General features: G+C 40.3%; 2 protein-coding genes across 3 annotated transcripts in view; one reads left to right on the forward strand and one right to left on the reverse strand.

The window, feature by feature from the left end:
* Window positions 1–8,878: 8,878 nt before the first annotated feature.
* On the forward strand, window positions 8,879–12,274 carry LOC108677273 (39S ribosomal protein L18, mitochondrial). Of its 2 annotated transcripts, XM_047885315.1 has the most exons (6): window positions 8,879–8,960; window positions 9,482–9,808; window positions 10,201–10,365; window positions 11,194–11,260; window positions 11,694–11,859; window positions 11,891–12,274. In XM_047885315.1, exons 2-5 carry the CDS (start codon window positions 9,522–9,524, stop codon window positions 11,841–11,843), a joined length of 669 nt encoding a protein of 222 aa, XP_047741271.1. In that variant the 5' UTR covers window positions 8,879–8,960; window positions 9,482–9,521; the 3' UTR covers window positions 11,844–11,859; window positions 11,891–12,274. The 2 variants fall into 2 exon arrangements, with proteins under 2 accessions (XP_047741271.1, XP_018020968.1); XM_018165479.2 differs by having other exon boundaries at window positions 11,694–12,274.
* The window catches only part of LOC108677244 (SEC23-interacting protein), a 15,694-nt gene continuing 7,831 nt past the window's right edge, over window positions 12,267–20,129 (reverse strand). Inside the window, exons 6-11 of the mRNA XM_047885302.1 lie at window positions 16,512–16,787; window positions 16,067–16,205; window positions 15,615–15,809; window positions 15,104–15,231; window positions 14,117–14,283; window positions 12,267–13,476 (exon numbers count right to left, since the gene is read on the reverse strand). Coding sequence (XP_047741258.1) covers window positions 13,056–13,476; window positions 14,117–14,283; window positions 15,104–15,231; window positions 15,615–15,809; window positions 16,067–16,205; window positions 16,512–16,787 — 1,326 coding nt within the window. The 3' untranslated portion in view covers window positions 12,267–13,055. The remainder of the gene's footprint in view (window positions 13,477–14,116; window positions 14,284–15,103; window positions 15,232–15,614; window positions 15,810–16,066; window positions 16,206–16,511; window positions 16,788–20,129) is intronic.

The following is a 20,129-nucleotide window of genomic DNA, read 5'->3' on the forward strand; positions in this document are numbered from 1 at the left end:
GACAAAGAAATTATTTTACGAAGCGAGTTGATGGCATCAGAAGACAATGCAGCCTCTCCTAGATGATGTTAAGACAAGAAGGGTGACCTTTACACTGCACTGCTGGTCCCAGCCGACGGCTTAAAAGGAAACTTGAGGCTAAAATTCCATTGCGAGATGATAGTTACTAGGGAGGACCATTTCACTTCTACGTCAAAGGCATGTTAGTTTCGGTTGCGAACATTTTTCTTTCTTTTACATTGCTTACAGTTAATACAAAAGATTGGCCATATGAATCAGACGTCTGATATACACTCAACTTAGGAGACAAAATACAATACGATAAAAATTCATACCAACACTTAATAAGTCAATAAATGTACAACACCCAGACTGCAAACTTGTCGTCACCGCCGTCCACAGCCGGACAGCGGGACGAGCAGCACTCCATAATAATAGAGCCGCCGGCTTAGCAAATAACTCAGCTCAGCGAACTCCCTTGACCTCTGCGGCCTACTTCTAAGTAGAAAAATCCTGAGAAAAGTTCACAAACACAAACATTTATCATTTTACAGAGATGTGTATAAGAGACATCCCCCACCCAGGCTGGACCTTCAGTAACTTGTGCATACTCATGTGAGGCTCAGTTCAGGGCATGGATATTGCAACTAACTGGTCTGGAAATTTTCATTTTATTCGATTTCTTTCTCTGTATTGATTCCTTTTGTCTGGTGTGCAAGTTGAATTTTTATCTATAATTTATTTATTTATTTTTTTATTTTTTTTTATTTTTATTTTTTATTTTTTTTATGCACAAGTTGAATTGGTTGTTGGGCCACCTCTCTGAGGAGGCCCATGTGTATATAGATATGATATGATGTATAGATAAAGACGCAGGTGTATATAGATATGCTTCACGGCTCTGCCATGTCTTGTTCTCTTCAACGGGTTTGCCATCTACGCTATGTTACGTTATTGCATTTTATATTTCATTGTCCTTTTGTCCAAAATGTTTTATTATTATTATTTTTTGTATTTCTTAATTTGTATTTATATTTTATTTCATTTTTCTTTCTTATTTCATTTTATTATTATTATTTTTTTTATTAATCTGTTGTACTTATTGTTTTCATTTAATTTTCTTTGTTTTCTGTTAATTAAACTTAATATTTATTTTATCAATTTTGTCCATTTTATCCTTATTATTTGTCTTTTTTTTTTTTTTTGTGTGTGTTCTCTCTTTTTTCCAGATTTTCACTTTCAGAGCTGTTAGACTGTTAGGTATCAATTAAAGCCAGTTTAGGCAAGGGGCTTTATGGACTAGTTTCCAGTGCTCCAATAAGAATAACTAAAAAAAAAAAAAAAAAACGGCCACGCGTCGGACGACGATAAATTTTGGAACAGAACTATGCTATCTGGTCCATAATCTGTGGAACCTAACCCCAGATGCTGTGAGCTAAAAGTTACGTAATTTAGCGAAGCTGCGGAAGTCACTCGCCGGCGGACGATAGAGTTTGGAACAGAACTATGCTTTCTGAAACCTAACCCCGGATGTTGAGCTAAAAGTGACGGTCTAGTGGTGCACGGCAGGATGCATGCAGTTCCACTGGCGACCAGGGCTGGTTGGTCGCAGTCCGTTGTCCGCAAGTTACAGTTCGAGCTAAAGTCAGGGTATGAAGTGATGATTCGATGCATGGTTCAGTGGTGGACAACCATTACTCTCTGGGCTATTCGCTTCAGAATACGGTGGCGTAAAGCTCCTTATGTTTAAAGCAAGGTGATGTCACGGGCTGGTTAGTGGTTACCGACGGATGGCTTAATCCACGGCTGATTGGTGGTCATCTGGAAATATGCTAGGCGTTCCTTTCAAGGCTGATTGGTGCACAAATTTAGTGGTGCACGGCTGCGTACCCTAGCTACGTAGGTAGATGACAGCAGCTCTATTGCTCTACCACTACCAGTAGTGCAGCTGCAGGATTTATTGAAACTACCAGTGATGTATTTTAATAAAAAATCATTCTGTAATGTGTGATCTTTTATTGTTAAAACATAAGTACTAATACTAGATAAAAACCAATCTCAAATATTAAAGACTTTTTCAAAAACCATTGATGAAAAATTCCATACAACCTATACTGTACAAGTGGTTTTTGAAAATGATAGCCAGGTCCATGGTGTTGGTGAAAATGAGCCACTCTACTCATTAGTACTCAACAACACCAAAGAAAATTAGGCAATGGCCATGGGCACTGTTAAATTGTTTGAGCTTGGCTTTATAAAGACCTAAGTACTGTCAAATGGGATAATACGGGATGGGTGGGGTAAATCAGAACACTCCAGGGACAGCAGTTCCCACATTTTGCAGAAATGTAGGTAGGCTAGCAGCTAAACCAAAATACTTCAAAACTAAAAATAGTGTTGTAAAGTTCAACATTATTACAATATATGTAGCATTAAGCAAATTAGGAAATCTTAAATTTACCTGCTACCTGATTACCTCTAGAGAATCCATGGAAAAAAGTGAGATTTTGGAAAAGTAGGGTAAACGCGGTATATTCCGACATCGTAGGTAATTCCGTCACCTCTCCAGCTTTTCCTTTATATTAAGCTTTGTTTTAGTTCCATGCGTTCATTGATGGTTGAAATGGTGATGTCATAGGGTAAACGCGGTATATTCCGACACCGTAGGTAATTCCGTCACTTCTATAGTTTTTCCTTTATATTAAGCTTTGTTTTAGTTCCATGCGTTCATTGATGGTTGAAATGGTGACGTCATACATTTGCGTGTCAAAATACTGCAAAAACACTACCGTCAATGCCACTAAAGTTGCCACCTCACTAAAGTTGCCATGCTACAGGGAAAAGGAAATATTTATTGAAATGGACCCAATACGAACATTTCATTACCATAGGAAAATACTAGAACATTTATTAACATTGCTTAAAGATATTATAAAACATTTTCGACTTATAATTTGTAATTAGTTTTGAGATTCCAAATCAACATGACAAAAATGCTGCAAGCGACACGAATTTTTTCCTTCTCCTGTCTGCACCGCATTTGGGCGCTGCTCTATTGCAGAGAAAATGTTTTCCGTACCATCTCGGGGTCATTCCGAGCTGAAACGCAATAAAAAGAGGTTCATATTGCTTCTCCAAAATCCAAATTCTAAAGACACTTTAATATAGTCATTAATTTATTCTAAATATACCTGGCGACTTAAGTGCATATAAATTTGGGGTAAATGGCGAGGTTTGTGTAGGAAATTTGCTTCATGAGGCAGGACTTGAAGGATAATTTTCGTTGCTAATTTATACTAACAATGTAATGGTAGTGTCAGAGTGTTGCCTAAAATAATTCAAGAATCGTTCCCCATTCATGTTCTTCCAAACAGAATTAGCAATTAATTTTTAAAAACGTAAAATGACTTCAAAAGTCGCGCACGACACTCTTGCATCGATCGGAGTTACACGAAGTGAATATAGCGCTGCATTGAAGTGTCTGAGCTCGTTGGAATAAGCGTGACACGAGTCGACTTTCTTACACATAATCTTAATAAGGTAAACTACCTCGTTCAATATCGTAAAATGAAGCGATTAAAACAAATAAAAACAATTTCACGCACTTAATTGAACTTTAAAGGATAAAACTCACGTCGGATGATAAATATTTACATACGTTATTTTGCGTTATCAAAACGAACGGTACATGCATTTCTTGAGTATGTTAATACAATTATTTTTTACCATTCAAGAACACTTCATGAAAAGGAACAAAACTAAGATTGTGGAGGCAGAAGGACATGGATAGGGCTCTTGCAGCCGGCCTGCTGAGATTAGAATCTTCCCACGTCAGCCGCTGCCCGTACGTTCAATGTGCCACGCAAGACACTCGCAGATCGCCTCTCGATATGAGTCAAGGAAGACTGTACCGGCAAACCAACAGCGTTGTCAGCAGAGCATAAGCTGTCGCTCTGTAATTACATCGAGTATGTGACAAATAGAGGTTTTCCTTTGACCATGCCCAAAATTTCAATGTTTGCCTGGTGCATTGATTGCAGGTCCAACCGCCCAAGAGACATTTTTGGAGAGAGAGGCCTCGCTACCGACGCTACGCATGGGGGTTGAAGCTTAGTTCCAGAAAGCCTGAGTCGGTCAAACATCGGAAAGCTGAATGCTTAGATTGCGGCCGAGCAATTTTTTCAACATGAAAATTGGATCGATTCTTTAGGATTACTGCGAGATGCTCATGAACGTAATAACGTTAGTGAACGTCCCCATGACATGGTGTTGGTGGACCTCAACAAGTCCTCGCAGAATGTTGTCTTGCCTCGGCGAGTGAAGAATTCCCATTCTTGACACGTGGCATAACAATAACACAGAAGCATCGATTGCTGCGTTTCACCGTACTGCGTTGCAATGGCTCCAATGATCATTTTTAAAGCCGCATTTCCAGGAGGCAACTAATTAAGCTACTGAGGTGTCTCCGACGAAGCTTTGGACGGCAAACAAGCAACTGCCTCTGTGGATTGTGAACTTGTCCTACGGTGGCTCACACTAAAATTTTTGGCATTTGCTCAGCCATTAACAGATGAACCAATAATTCTGCTGCTCGATGGCCACGCCATCGAATCAAGGAATCATTATATGCCCAGTATAGACATAGCATTGCAGAATTTTCACAGCTTGTTGCGGTTTCGAACACTCACCTCAGTGCTCTAATTTTGCCGTGCTTAAATTGCCCGGCCTCCTCGCTGATTTGACCAGCTGTAGCATGGTAGCTGGGATCGAACCCGCACCTCACTGCTGCAGTCACGGTATTCTGAACTGTAATACTGGGCCACCTTACCATTAATTATGTCTTGAATAAGTCGCGTCAAGAAGTGGAAACGAGGGAGAAGTGATATGACTAAAACCGAAATTGAAGATGAATTTCTGTTAATAATGCTACCAATTAATGCGACTTATATTCACAGTACAATGCTCACAGTGCAATGCTGCTTTCTCGCTCAAGGCCGAGCGCACGTCCACAGTGTAAGCTGGTCTATGAGCCCCTTTTAAGACACAAAGAACGCATCGATGAACAGCTAAAAAAGCAAAGATTGCAAGAGGCCTTTAACGCGTGCTAACCAATCCTGCAAGGGGTTGCTCGCGCGAGACCTATAAAAACTACTCATGAGAGAGACCGTTTACGACAGACTCCCTAACTGCTCTTGAAAGAGGTCATCTGTGCGAGACCCATTAACCACTCTTGAAAGAGGCCGTTTAAGCGAGACCCATTAATTACTTTTGAAAGAGGCAATTTGCGCGAGACATTAAACACTCTTACAAGAGACCGTTTCTGCGTGTATTCCTAACCAGTCCTACATAAGCCATCTACGCCAGTCCTAAGTCCTAAACTAACCTCACAGGTGGGAAGAAGACCAAACAAAATTGACACAGTCGTGTACGATACCACGAGCTCTGTAATACGGTGCCTATAGGGACTTGGCTGAGAACACAGGACTTCTGTGTACCTAAGGCCCTCGTAGAAAGGGAACGATATCGAGTTGATGAAGTCGACGGAATACATTAAGGTCGTTCTCTTTATTTCTTGCAAGTCTGCGACATATTTTTGTGGGTATAGTTACTTGCTTTTAATATTATAGTGTCTGACAGCGACTATACAAAAGCATTTCATTGGTCAGTGTCTGACTCTACCAAAACATTTAAACGGTCAAGATCTCCTACTTCCGGGCAATGCGCTCTTTCTGTCGGCCGCGATATTTGCCCCCGAGTTAAAGATGGGGTTAGGAATTACATTTTTAGGTTCAAAGATATTGTTCATGCTACGTACAAAGAAATTCGCCCTCAGGGCGAATTATGTTCGAATTGCTGACCAGTGTGCTACACTAGGTACATGGTATCAGAATAATTTTTCATACGCGATGTTCATCCATAAGGTGCATTTTTACGATAGAGTAGAAGCGAATGAATGGAATGAACACTGAGCAGCCCTCCCAACATCGATGCAGTGAAAAGGACAGCTACCAGTCACGAAATTACATCTTAGTGGAAAATGGAAATCCACTGAAATATGGTAGCTAGAAGAAAGACATATTCCTTTTGGTTTCGTTTAATTTCGACCAAAAGCAATATTTTAATTTTTTTTCCATTAATTTGTTGAAGAAAAACCGAAGTTGGAGGGTTGGTTCCGCGTGCATTTGAGGCTTTCACTACTGTACCTTACGTATGCCCTATTCACAAAAAGACTGCAATAACCTTGCCAGGCTATGGCGACTTTAGTGTACCCTTAGTCAATATCGCTGGTGACTTTAAAGTAGGTACTTGTATACCTCGCCACTCCCGACGAGTCTCGTGAACTTCCATTTTATTATATGATCGAGCAATAAAAAAATTTAGTGACTTTTTTTCTCAAAAGTCTAAACATAGGCCTACCCAGCACATGTGTTACATTTAATTTTTAGCGTCTTGGTGTTTCGAAATTTAATATATTCTAGTGGGTTTTCTGAAAGTGGCGACTTATGTGGCATTGACGGTAGGTACGTTTCATCGTTGCTGACGCGTAGTGAAGTGTTTTGAGAGTCATGTGAAGGCAACAGAACTTACGTAACGCATACGGTTTTTTTTATAGTTTTTCATTTCTCGATGCGTCCTTAATGTGTCGGAATATACCGCGTTTACCCTACCTCTGCCAAGGTCTGTACTCTGTAGCAAAAAAATATTTGCCCTATTAAAAAGTTATGATTACATAAAAGTTGCTCACTGCTGTTGGCTTTAAAACCTGATTGGCTGAATTTGCATAACTCATGCCAAAAGAAATGGCAGCCATTTCTGCATGATGGGTAGGCTAATGAGGTACCATCAAACTGGGTAATAGGCATAGACTAGTGGCAACTGGCAAAGCAGAGAGTTTTTTAGACTCACCCTCAAGTTCATTTTTGAGTCCTATAAGTAGACCAGTAAAGTATCCTGGATACAAGCATTATCATACATAAGAAATTGGTTTAAATCTTGAGTAAATGAGGAAATTAAAAATGAACTGATTCTAAAAAGTCTCTGCTTTGCCACAATAGTAATAGGGATGGGCAGGCGGTGCCTGCAGGGTAAATCGGCACAGTCATCCCTGATCCCACATTTCGTAGAAATGTTGTAGCAGCTAAACTTAACTAATTAAAATATTGCAAAACAAAAAATAGTGGCATAAATTTCAAAAATTTTCCTATCTATATAGCATATAAAGCAAGTTGAAAAGTCATACATTTACTACCTCTAAAAAATCCTCAAAAAAAAGTGTGAAAAGTGCAATTTTGGAAAAGTAGCTAGACCTCTGCTAAGGTTTATAGCAAAAAAAATATTATTATTATTATAATTAATTTATTTAACAAATAAAAAATTATTAAATAAATTACTTACATGTAATTTACTTAATTATTAAAAAATTTTACTTGCATAAAAGTTGCACACAGCCTGTGACACAGGTGTTGGCTTAAAAATTCAATTGATGGAATTTGCCTATCTCATTAAAAAAAATGGTGGCCATTTCCGCAGGACAGGGTAATAAGGGACACCCCCCCCCCACTGGTGTAATATAAAGGACACCCCTAAAAATGCATTTACAGTAGAACCTCAGCATTCAGCAAAAGCTACAGTTAACCAAATAATCAATTAACAACAAAAAATTTTGATAACATTTACCTCGCTCAGTGAAAAAATTTCACTTAATGAAAAATTAATGCATCATTGGCCATCACAAAATTTTGCAAAGAATGTCATTGATAGAATTGTGCACTGGGCAACATTGAATGAAAAATAATTAACCTAAACTATGATTTATTTCTCCAAAAAATATTATGGTTCTCATTAAAATATTTCTTTCTGTTTCAGGTATGTTTTCATGATCTTTTTTTGTTATAGTGAATTCTCTTTACCCAATTAATATGGTGTGAAATTACAAGCCATCATGTAAGCTTTCAGATACAGAAGAAATGCTACATGGCTGCTGATATGAAGCTTGCATTGGACAAGGTCTTTGTAAATGCTCAATGGTATGTCCATGGATATGGTAATAACACATCAAATTATATGCGTTTAAAAAATACTTTTTAAAGACAACACTTCTGAATAATACAGTGTCTTGGATGTTCCACATGTATAATGAATTTCTAATTTTATTTTCAAATATTGAAAAAAAAATTATTTTTCAAAAATTTTTGAGATATCAAAATTTTGTAAATTTTCAAAATTATTTATTCTGTCAATTGATTCATGCATTGTCTCTGACTTCTAGCAATTGTGCAAAATTTCAGATCAATTGGACAGGTCAAATTGTCTCGTACCTATATGAATTACCATATAAGATTTGTGGAAGATGAAATTATTTTTAAAATTTTTTTAATAATGAAAAAAAAAATTTTTCAATTGATAAAATTATTTATTCTGTCAATTGATTCATGCATTGTCTCCAACTTTATGCAAGTGTGCCAAATTTCAGATCGATTGGAAAGGTAGAAGTGTGTTAAATGTTGATTATAAGATTTGTAGCAGACAGACAGACAGACAAACAAGAAGTGAAGATAAAGAGAAGTGTTGTAAAATATGGTAATGTGTGAATATGGTAATACAGGGTGCGGCGCGGGAACTTACTTATTTGAATTGCGCGCCACGTGGCGGCCATTAGTCCTAGGAAGGTGGCGCCATGCGCAATATGGTGCGCGGGCTATGAAGTTTTTCGTCCACTCAGTTCAGTTGCGACCATGCAGTGGTCGAGAGAGGAGCGCGCGTTAAAATGTAGCTCTTTGTAAAAAAGAAAGAATTAAAACGCTATCTTTAATACTTTTTACTTTGTGATTTTTTTAAAAGAGTAAGTTCCCACGCCGCACCCTGTATCATATCAATAAAGGAAAGACATGCAAAAACCCCAGAAAATGTCATTCTATATATACATCATGTACAAAGGAAGAGGAGGACATCAGAGTACTGTTAGTAACAGATAAGTACACTTTGCATGCTTCATACTTTAATGCTCCTTTCCAAGTGATTTCTATCATTCTTTATTCTATTTTGATAAAAAATAATATAGTATAGTTTTTAGATGTTCAACATTGCTATTTCTTTTCTAATTAAAACAATATCAATCACATCAGCTGAAAGTTGGTATGGCCTAAGTCCATTAGGTCACACTTCATTAGTGAAATTCACAAACTCGAAAACCCTGCTGACTCTTCTGACCCTCTTGACTCTTCTGGTAAACAAACTCTTGATCTTCCTGTAGTCTTTTGGTTAAAAGGATCTGCATATCTGACCATATGCCCACAGAGCATTGGGCGTATACCAGAAATGAAGACAACAGGAGGGTTAAATAATAGGTACTTGTTAAGTTTTTTATTGCTTTCAGGAACCATTAAATGTCCTTACAAAAAAGTAAGCAGTTCATTTACATTGAAACTAGATTTATATTTTTCTAATTTTCTGTTATAATCTTTTTTTTTATTCTTTGCAGGTTAATTTTTGCACAACTTAGTTCCTAATAGTAATAAGCCATGTTAATCATGAGTAGGTCAAGTAGCATCCAATGTTCATTAAAGTCATTGCAATGTCTTCTAAAACATTCAAATATTAATCAAACTTCTTCAAAGTGCATTTCTCAATCCTCTTATCACTTTCAAAAAGCTGACAAACCTGATGATTCAAATCATAAGCCTGGTTCTAAAGATGACATCCTCTCTGATTATGTTAATAGAAATCCTAGGAACCTTGAGATGCTGCGAATAGCTCGCCAGCCTCAAGGTTATGACTTGGATGTGAAGCAACTTTACTACTGGAACAGGCAAGTAGCAAAAAAGCTTGCAAAATTAAATTCTTATTTTTCTTTCATTGCAATAGGCATTATTGATAATTTTTTCAATCAAAACAATAAATGGATGTCACTAGCAAAATCTGTCAATTCTGACACAGTTTAGTGTACTAATTGTCTTTAAAGCATTTAGTCCCTGCATTTTTCGTATGATTGTTGTTAAAAATTTCTCACAACTTTTTTACCCGTACAAGTTTTCCATAAATATTACCTCAAATTGTGAAACCTGATGTCTTCAATACCTATCCTACTGATAGAACTCTAGTTGACAGATTGTCAGGTGTGTATATATATATAGCTTTCTTGATGGTGAATGTTTCCGCTGACAAAACTTTGAATGATTCATTTATTCTCCTTGTGATCAGATTAGAGTTGCAACAGGTGGGCCGATTCCTGATAGGCCGTGTGCGGCATGAGAGTGGCCGGGTCATTCTGCAGGCCTCGACACGTGAGTGGCCCATGCAGAGCAGACTGCCCAGCACGCAGGACTACACAGCCGCTGTTACCTTGGCTCGAGTGCTGGCTAGGAGGTGAAAATTTCCACTTGCATTTTTGCATTTCTCAAGTTCTCTGTAGGATTCCTATCATTCTAAAATTATTTCTACAATTCTTGTCGTTCTCAAGTTCTCTGTAGGATTCCTATCATTCTAAAATTATTTCTACAATTCTTGTCGTTCTCAAGTTCTCTCTAGGATTCCTATCACTCTAAAATTATTTCTATAATTCTTGCCGTTCTCAAGTTCTCTCTAGGATTCCTACCATTCTAAAATTATTTCTACAATTCTTGACGCTCTAAAGTTTTCTCTAGGATTCATATTTCTCTGAAGTTCTCTCTAGGATTCTTACCTTTCTGAAATTTTAATACGATTCTTACTTCTTTAAACATCTTTCTATGGTTCTTGCCTCTTTAAAATTCTCTCTAGAATTCTAGCCTCTCGGTTCCTTACATTTCTAGAGTTTTGTCAGGATTCTTTAAGTTTCGATGTTCTTTCTACAATTTCTTGTGCAATAGAAACTGAAAAAAATTTTAGGTATGCCAAATAAAAAATGGATACAATTTCTGCCTAGAGGACATGAAATACATTAATAATAAATTTGATATTTTGAAGCTAAAATTTATTTAAGTGCCAATAATTTTAAATATCTTGCCTTCTTTCCTCCAGTGCACCTGATACCTTTTCATTGTTGAGATTCTCTCATCTGTATAAATATGTGACCAAGTTCTTCCAGTTTTTTATTACCTTATTTATACAAATATCTGGCTGCATTTAGACCTTTTCTAGTGTTGCTGTGGAATTAAAATGATTATTGTAACTATTTATTTCTGATTTACCTACAATCTTGCATTACACCATCAGGTGCCTGGAAGCAGGTTACTCAGAGATGGCAGTGGACGCCTCCCTTGAGGTCGAATCATCAACGAAGGTGCGTGAAAAATAACAAGAGGCTTCTTTGTACTAGATCTTTTCATGTTATTATGTATATACTCATTCAGTACGGAAAAGTAAATGCTTATTTCAATTAAGACTTAATTAAGTTTATGCTCATAATAAAGCTTCTTCTTACGATAATCGCACCACTGGCCACGCACCCCACACCCACCCCCTCCGAAAATGGAACTCAAGTAAAGAATTTCTTCACTTTAAAATAAATTTAATTGTGATGTTGAGCTAAAGGACCTACGTTTATTTTTCTACTAGTGGGAATTTCTCCACTTGGTTATGGTATCATTCTCATGCTTCCATGGAAGCTGACGAGACAAACTGTCGTAATACAAATTGTAGCAACTGTAAGGTTATTCCTTCCTTGATTGCAAATGAATAGAAGTGATCTGCCAAACTGAAATTCTTGCGAGCAGGCGGCCGCCTTTGTCAAGACTATCGAGGAGTGTGGAGTGAGACTCAGCGAGGACTTCCAGCTCCACGAGACGGACATGTACCCGTGGGCGCTGGAGCGCCCGACGCTGCCATGGGACGTTCCTGAACACATCGCGGACCAGCAGCAATGACGGTCCAGGGCCGGAGGAACGGTCAGCATGACGGTCCAGGGCCGGAGGAACGGTCAGCATGACGGTCCAGGGCTAGAGGAACGGTCAGCATGGCATAATTGAGGTTACAGCAATGTCAGTTCATGTCTCAAAGAAGTGGCACATCTTCATGATGAATTAGGAAGTCAGAGGCGCGTAAGAAGTAAAAATTAACGGTACAAATGATTTTTGCTGACAATTTTTCATCAAAATTATTCGGCCTTCATTGTACTTTCATGTTGGAATGCCGTTATGAATTAGGAACTCAGTGGCTTGTAAGAAGTAAAGATTATCAGTACAAACGATTTTTGCTGACAATTTTTCATCCGAAATTATTTGGCATTCAGTATACTTTCATGTTGGAATGTCGTTGAGCCATCGTAAATGATATAATAAAAAAAGCTGTACATGTAGACTATTTTAATTTAAAAACAATTTCCCTTTCAACAATAAGTTTCGGCTATAAAATTACAATAAGTTTTTTGCATGCAAAAATATCAGAAGCAAGCAAATAATTACGTCACATAGGACACAAATTTACTGCAATTAGACGGGAATTTCAAAGAATGTAACTGCAGTTACTCATAACATTTTACAAGCTGCGGCAACCCAGCATAATCAATTCTTGACCCTGAAAATTCCCAACAAGTTTTCATTCCCGAGGTGTTCATATCATAGTTAAATTGCCACCTGAAACAAAATTTATGAACCAAATTAAAGAAGATAGTGATCACACTGCCAATTCGTCCCGGAAACCATGTAATTATGACAACAAAAAATGACAATTATGACCACTGGAAAAATTATGAACATGCCCTATTATAATTTATTAAAGCAGTCAGGTAGGCAAGAAAGAGAGCAATAACAAGAAACATTCATTGCAACACACTGAGTTGAGGCTCTTGCATCATCAACAACTGCACAGTGACTGCGTACTCTACACGTAATATTTGCTTTTTTTCCATCATTGGCATCGTACGTCACATTAGAGTCATGAATAAAGCCCAACCAAGGTCAGCAGCCGTAATCTCAAATCACGCTAAAAATACACGTTACAGCAGATTTCTCTCCTGCGATTTGTGGGTTTAGCTTTAAAAGCCGACAGTGATTGGCTGCTGAAGTAGATCTTTAAACTATTTTCATAGTACGGCCCTAGTTTGTAAATTCAAGGTTAGTACCGAAAGATTCTAAGCATCAGCGGCGAGGTCCGCCTTTGATTCTCGTGAACTGAAGTTTAGTGCCAGTGGGAGGCGGAGGAACGTTGGTCAATTGAGGCTCAGCGGTTGGGTCCACCCCAGGCTTCTCAGGCACCACTGATCCGTCAACGACTGGACGACCTCCTAGTACACGGGGCGCGCCAGAGCTGCTCGCTTGAGGACCTGTCACGGTAGGGGGCAGCACCGCGGCTCTGGAAGAACTGCCGACGGAGGAGAACAAAGGAATAGGAGCGGCCGGGGCCGCTGGAGTGAAGGTAGGGGACGTCGGTGCGGAAGGAATGAACGCAGGAGGAGCAGAAACGGACGGTGGCGCAGCCTGTGAGTCTTTGGCGTCGCAGTTGATGCCCATTGACCCGTAGATTTCTTTCAACATCAAGAGGAGTGTGTCCTCCGATTTCCTGAAGAAATTTTAAAATTTAACTAAATGGACATTCTTCCATCATTTACATTGGGGTTCATCCTATCAGGACACGCTATTGAATCGCATTCTGCAGCCTTCAAGAAAATTTTTATTATTTATTCCTGAAAATCAGAAAACACTGCATTTACTTCCGCATGATTACACTGCATGACTTGTTAGCCAATATCTCAAGCCAATACCCAGGGAAGAAGAAAATAAATTTGAAATACAAGCAAGATATTAAACACGTTGAAATACAATAATAATATTATCTAAAAATCAACGTTTACTTATCCTAACTTATATAAAACTTTCTTGGGAGATAAGACTTCAACATCTTGCTCTCAATTCTGGTTGGATTGCCATTTTTTTCAAGTAAGATCATAATAAACTTAGTATGCATAACAATATATATTAATTACTATCAGAAGCATTGATACACTATTATATAGATTGAAAAGGTGTGCCACTCAAAGTGTATATGAGCACCCACTAGTACGGGGGAATTGGAAAATTAATTACTAACAGAAGGAAAATTACTAACAGGAAGAAAATTCATTACTAATAGAAGCATTGATACACTATCTATTATATGGATTGAAAAGGAGGTGCCGCTCAAAGTGTATGTGAGCACCCACCAGTACGAAAGGTGCGCCTGTAGTGCGAATATGTACTCGGTGAAGCTCTCGTAGGGCTTCTCCTGCAGAACGTAGTCGATGCGACGTCCTGCGTTCAGCTGACCCACCATCACCGGCTGCTCTTCTCCCTCGTCCATTCCAAGTCGTCCCAGCTGCTCCTGTTCAGCCTGAACAACACACGGCAATGACGGCATTTAATTCTTAGTCTACGGGTAAAGTAACCTGTTACTGCTATTCGTATATAAAAGTTTGGTAGCTAGATTAAACGTTATTGCCAAAGGGGTAAAGTTTTATTTTAGAACTCAAACTAAACTGTAAACACCAAGAAGGTATAGAACTGTCATTCTCAATACACGATGACCTGGAGCCATACTTTCAAAACTTGCTAAGTGAACGTAGGTACTTACGCTCTATTTTCTTGTCTATGATTGGTGGATTTTGCTTGAAAGGCCGTAAATGATTGGCTGATGAACTTACGGTCTCTTAATTTTTTTAAAGTATGGTCCCAGCATATGCTCGATTACTGAACAAGACAGCTGGAGGATGGTAAGCCAATGAACGAATAGGCAGATCCGACGAAGACAAACCGCCTCGTCCACCTGGTTATGGGTCCTGAGTTACTGTATGGGTTTCTGGCGAACATCCGGTACAAACGGCAACATGTGCACGTTATTTACCCTCTCTAAAAGTCAGAAACCTCGGTTCTCGTTGATCTTTTCTTCTTCCTGCCCGCAACCTTTTCCCAACCAATGTCTCCAGGGGCTTCATTTATTTCTGCCTCTTTCTTCTTCATTTTTTCCACACTTTTCCGAAAATTCCTCCACGTCTGTTGTTGTTGGACTCAAGCGCCATAAAGGCGAAAAAACACACACGGCTACACTATTGCCAGTCTAATACAAGGTCTCGATAATGTGTTACAGAGGTAGCTTCAAGTGCCAATTAGATTATTCAACACAGTTAATCAATACCAGCAGTAAGAGGCTTCACCTGTTCCATGTGCTGCTCCGTGGAGCTGCCGGAGTAGAGCGTGTAGAGTTTGTTCCACGTGGCGGCCAGGGAGTCGACGATCTTGTGCTTGAGGTCGCTGCCCACGCGCTCCAGAGTGTCCTTCAACTCTGCTCGAGACAATTGAGTCGTTTATGCCCCGACATATAAGGACCGTCAAACATGAGACTTTAGCAAGCATTGCTGTGACTTGCTTACAGAATTAAGGTTGCCGAGGTCAACATTGTAGCGAATTTGCCAGAATTGAGGTGACGTAGGCCAGTGTCGGCGTGATTTTTCTAACCGAGACGACTTCGACTAACAGGGAAGTGACCTCGCATAATAACCTCAAGAAAACCATATGGAAGCTTTTGGCCAACGTAAATCACATAAGATAATACTTCATTAGTACACACGCTAAGCAGTTCAATCAAATACTGCAATGTCCTCGGAGCCAATAGCATACAAAACTCCTCACAACCCCTCAACAAGACGCCTCCTCACAACACCTCACCGAGATGCATCCTCTTCCTGCCCTTATGGTGCGGCACCAGCACAGGTCGCAGGCTGGTCAGGTCGGGGTGTATGAGCGTCTCGAGTCTGTAGGCCACGGGGTCGTAGGGGTGGAATATGTTGAAGACGTGCGGGCAGGTCGGCAGGCTGTACTGGGGACTGAGCTGCGTCAGGCCTCGCACCGTCAGGAACATGGCTAATCAACAATTTATTTCTTAATATTATATTATTACTTGAAAATTCATTCATTCAAGATTTTTCGAATAGGTTTTATGATTTTTTATTGGTATTAGATATAAGCATTCGAGTTGAGAGAAAAGTAGCTAAGGAAAATGGCACAGGAATTATTTGCCTTCAGTATAAAGGTAAATAATTAGCTTCAGGCCCCTGGTGCTGAAGTAACTGCTTAGCTTTACCCCCCTGAGGGCTGGTGAGCAGCAATTAGGCACCTACCAATGGGAGAGCCGAGAAGGAATGCGGCCTGGGGGCTGAAGAGGAGTTGCGGGTAGGCGATGGAAGGCTGGCCGGTGCCCGCGGGGCCGAGCTCGTAGTGGACGGAGCGACGCGAGTCTTGCTCGGCGCTCTGCGCTCTCTGGAAAAAGATAATAAACGTAAATATTCCGATGGCCATTCGGTAATGAATCGTAAATAGTCCGCTGGCCAATCGGTAATAATCGTAAATCGTTACCTGTGTAATCGGTAATAGCCGCAAAGAACGGACAATGGGCACACCATGTGTCAATGTTAATTTTAAAATGGGCCCTAGACCAAATTTAATAAAACCGAACATTGATGGCGGCACAACTTGATCAACAATATAAAACCACTTGATTTATAAATCTATAATAAAAATAATTATCAGGTGCACTGACGCCTAACACGTATTGACTCAAGGCACCTTAGCTCGGATATCTGAAGCAGTGAGGACTCTGCCGACGCCTTTCTTCTGCAGCAGCTCCACCCCTCCATCAGCAGGCAGGTCCTGCAGATCCTGGTCTTCCTGCAGCTGCTGGTCGCCCTTCTGGTGCATGAGCAGGTCGAAGAGGATGACAGAGCCCAGCGAGTGGCCGGCGACGCTCGTACCACCACAGAACTTAGGGTTGCGGTCGCGGAACAGCTGATACATCCTGTTGATCTCCCCCGCCACCGTGTCGATGATCAGCTGCTCGTTATACGCATATTTAATTCAATAGTTACTCAGTTCAACGGGAAAGTACAATGTTACAATCAAGATTGTATATTTAATTCAACTGAATAGTTACTCAGTTCAACGGGCAAGTACATACAATGTTGCAATCAAGATTGTATATTTAATTCAACTGAATAGTTACTCAGTTCAACGGGCAAGTACAATGTTGCAATCAATATTGTATATTTAATTCAACTGAATAGTTACTCAGTTCAACGGGCAAGTACAATGTTGCAATCAAGATTGTATATTTAATTCAAGTGAATAGTTACTCAGTTCAACGGGCAAGTACCTACAATGTTACAATCAACGTTGTTATCTTCGAGTCGTATCTCTAATGTGGTTAGATCTTTGAGTCATAACCTTGATTAGGCTAGATCTTTAAATTTGTTGAAATTTTCTAGTCGTAACTAGAAGAAGACTAGATGTAAGCGAATTCGATTGGATGGCAGATAATTGGTTTCGTTGCATATGCATTTGTTCTCATCCAAATGCCAGTGCCAGCTATCCATATAAACTTTGCATCCGTGTAATTCAAATTTTTGCTTGAAGCGTCTGTTGTTCAGCTACGCTGTTTATTTGTTTATTTTCTCCCAATCAATAAAATCATTCAGTTATTGATAATGCAAGTAAATATGCCTAAAATCACTGCACGAGCAAGAAAATTTGTCCTTTCTTGTTCACCTGCCATATTAATTTTTATAGTCTGTCATCTCGTGCGAAATCATGACGAAATAAAGGTTGCATGATTACTAGGCGAGTTAAATACACTTCAAATTTCAGCAAATATATATTCCTCTTCTGTGAACGCAGACCAAATGTCCAGTTTTCAGCATACCCCTATAGGGAAATTTAATCCTTTGGAGGAGCACATAGCAGCAAATGATACTTCGTTACTGTGGTAACACTGATCAACTAGCACTCAAAAAAGCCAAGTGTTCACTGTTATCCACAAAAACCTTAAGATTACACCTTACATTATTTAGATTACACCTTACATTATTAAGGTTAAACCGTAAATTAAGCGATTAAACTGTACAGAGTCTAAGTTAAACGTTTTGAAGCTAATCATTGTTGTTTATACTTTCATCCAGGCGGAACAGGAGCTATCGGGCTCAATAATGTCGTGCTCTACAGCGTCGAGTCTCTGCCGTCCACAGCTAAGTCCCCTTACTACACAGTCAAGTTCCCTTCCTACAGTCAAGTCCCCTTCCTACAGTCAATACCCCTTCCTACAGTCAAGTCCCCTTCCTACAGTCAAGACCCCTTCNTCTAGGGGCACTTATTACGTGTCCACTGCAACCAAAGCTCTCATGTTATGGGGCTCTAGGGGCACTTATTACGTGTCCACTGCAACCAAAGCTCTCATGTTATGGGGCTCTAGGGGCACTTATTACGTGTCCACTGCAACCAAAGCTCTCATGTTATGGGGCTCTAGGGGCACTTATTACGTGTCCACTGCAACCAAAGCTCTCATGTTATGGGGCTCTAGGGGCACTTATTACGTGTCCACTGCAACCAAAGCTCTCATGTTATGGGGCTCTAGGGGCACTTATTACGTGTCCACTGCAACCAAAGCTCTCATGTTATGGGGCTCTAGGGGCACTTATTACGTGTCCACTGCAACCAAAGCTCTCATGTTATGGGGCTCTAGGGGCACTTATTACGTGTCCACTGCAACCAAAGCTCTCATGTTATGGGGCTCTAGGGGCACTTATTACGTGTCCACTGCAACCAAAGCTCTCATGTTATGGGGCTCTAGGGGCACTTATTACGTGTCCACTGCAACCAAAGCTCTCATGTTATGGGGCTCTAGGGGCACTTATTACGTGTCCACTGCAACCAAAGCTCTCATGTTATGGGGCTCTAGGGGCACTTATTACGTGTCCACTGCAACCAAAGCTCTCATGTTATGGGGCTCTAGGGGCACTTATTACGTGTCCACTGCAACCAAAGCTCTCATGTTATGGGGCTCTAGGGGCACTTATTACGTGTCCACTGCAACCAAAGCTCTCATGTTATGGGGCTCTAGGGGCACTTATTACGTGTCCACTGCAACCAAAGCTCTCATGTTATGGGGCTCTAGGGGCACTTATTACGTGTCCACTGCAACCAAAGCTCTCATGTTATGGGGCTCTAGGGGCACTTATTACGTGTCCACTGCAACCAAAGCTCTCATGTTATGGGGCTCTAGGGGCACTTATTACGTGTCCACTGCAACCAAAGCTCTCATGTTATGGGGCTCTAGGGGCACTTATTACGTGTCCACTGCAACCAAAGCTCTCATGTTATGGGGCTCTAGGGGCACTTATTACGTGTCCACTGCAACCAAAGCTCTCATGTTATGGGGCTCTAGGGGCACTTATTACGTGTCCACTGCAACCAAAGCTCTCATGTTATGGGGCTCTAGGGGCACTTATTACGTGTCCACTGCAACCAAAGCTCTCATGTTATGGGGCTCTAGGGGCACTTATTACGTGTCCACTGCAACCAAAGCTCTCATGTTATGGGGCTCTAGGGGCACTTATTACGTGTCCACTGCAACCAAAGCTCTCATGTTATGGGGCTCTAGGGGCACTTATTACGTGTCCACTGCAACCAAAGCTCTCATGTTATGGGGCTCTAGGGGCACTTATTACGTGTCCACTGCAACCAAAGCTCTCATGTTATGGGGCTCTAGGGGCACTTATTACGTGCCCACTGCAAGCAAAGCTCTCATGTTATGGGGCTCTAGGAGCACTTATTGTAGGACTATTTAATGGAGGGTGCGATGCTTTAACCATATTGTTGAAAGCGCAAGATGAAGGACTTTGTTGCACTGGGTAAATTGTTACCGATTCTAAGGCAAATGCTTAAATGCTTCAGTCGTAGTGTGGGTGTCTGCTGAGCTGTCATTGATTTAGTATAATGCAATGTTAAGGTTTCTTAACTTTTGGGAATGTCTCACATAGAATATGAGTTGTTCCACGTCCCATGCAACTCTATCGCCTCGATAAGAATACTGTAAAAAAACATCCTACCTTTCTTCCACCATTATCCACCTCACTTTACTCATCAGTGGGGCATGCAACACTTCGCGAAACGCGGCGCTCGGCTAATTAAGAAGTCGGAGTCTTCTTTTCCATAGACAAATATTCCAAAACCCAAGTTACGGTTATTCCAAAACGCAGACTTGGAAACGAGACACATCGTAAGTCAACTACACAGCCACACCACATTCTTCATCCCTCACCACACTCCCTCAACCCTCACCACACTCCTCCCATCCCTCACCACCCTCCCCCCCACCCTCACCACACTCCTCCCATCCCTCACCACCCTCCCCCC

This window comes from Hyalella azteca, unplaced genomic scaffold (genome assembly GCF_000764305.2).
Source record: "Hyalella azteca isolate HAZT.00-mixed unplaced genomic scaffold, Hazt_2.0.2 contig2128, whole genome shotgun sequence".
Classification (NCBI taxonomy): Eukaryota; Metazoa; Arthropoda; class Malacostraca; order Amphipoda; family Hyalellidae; genus Hyalella; species Hyalella azteca.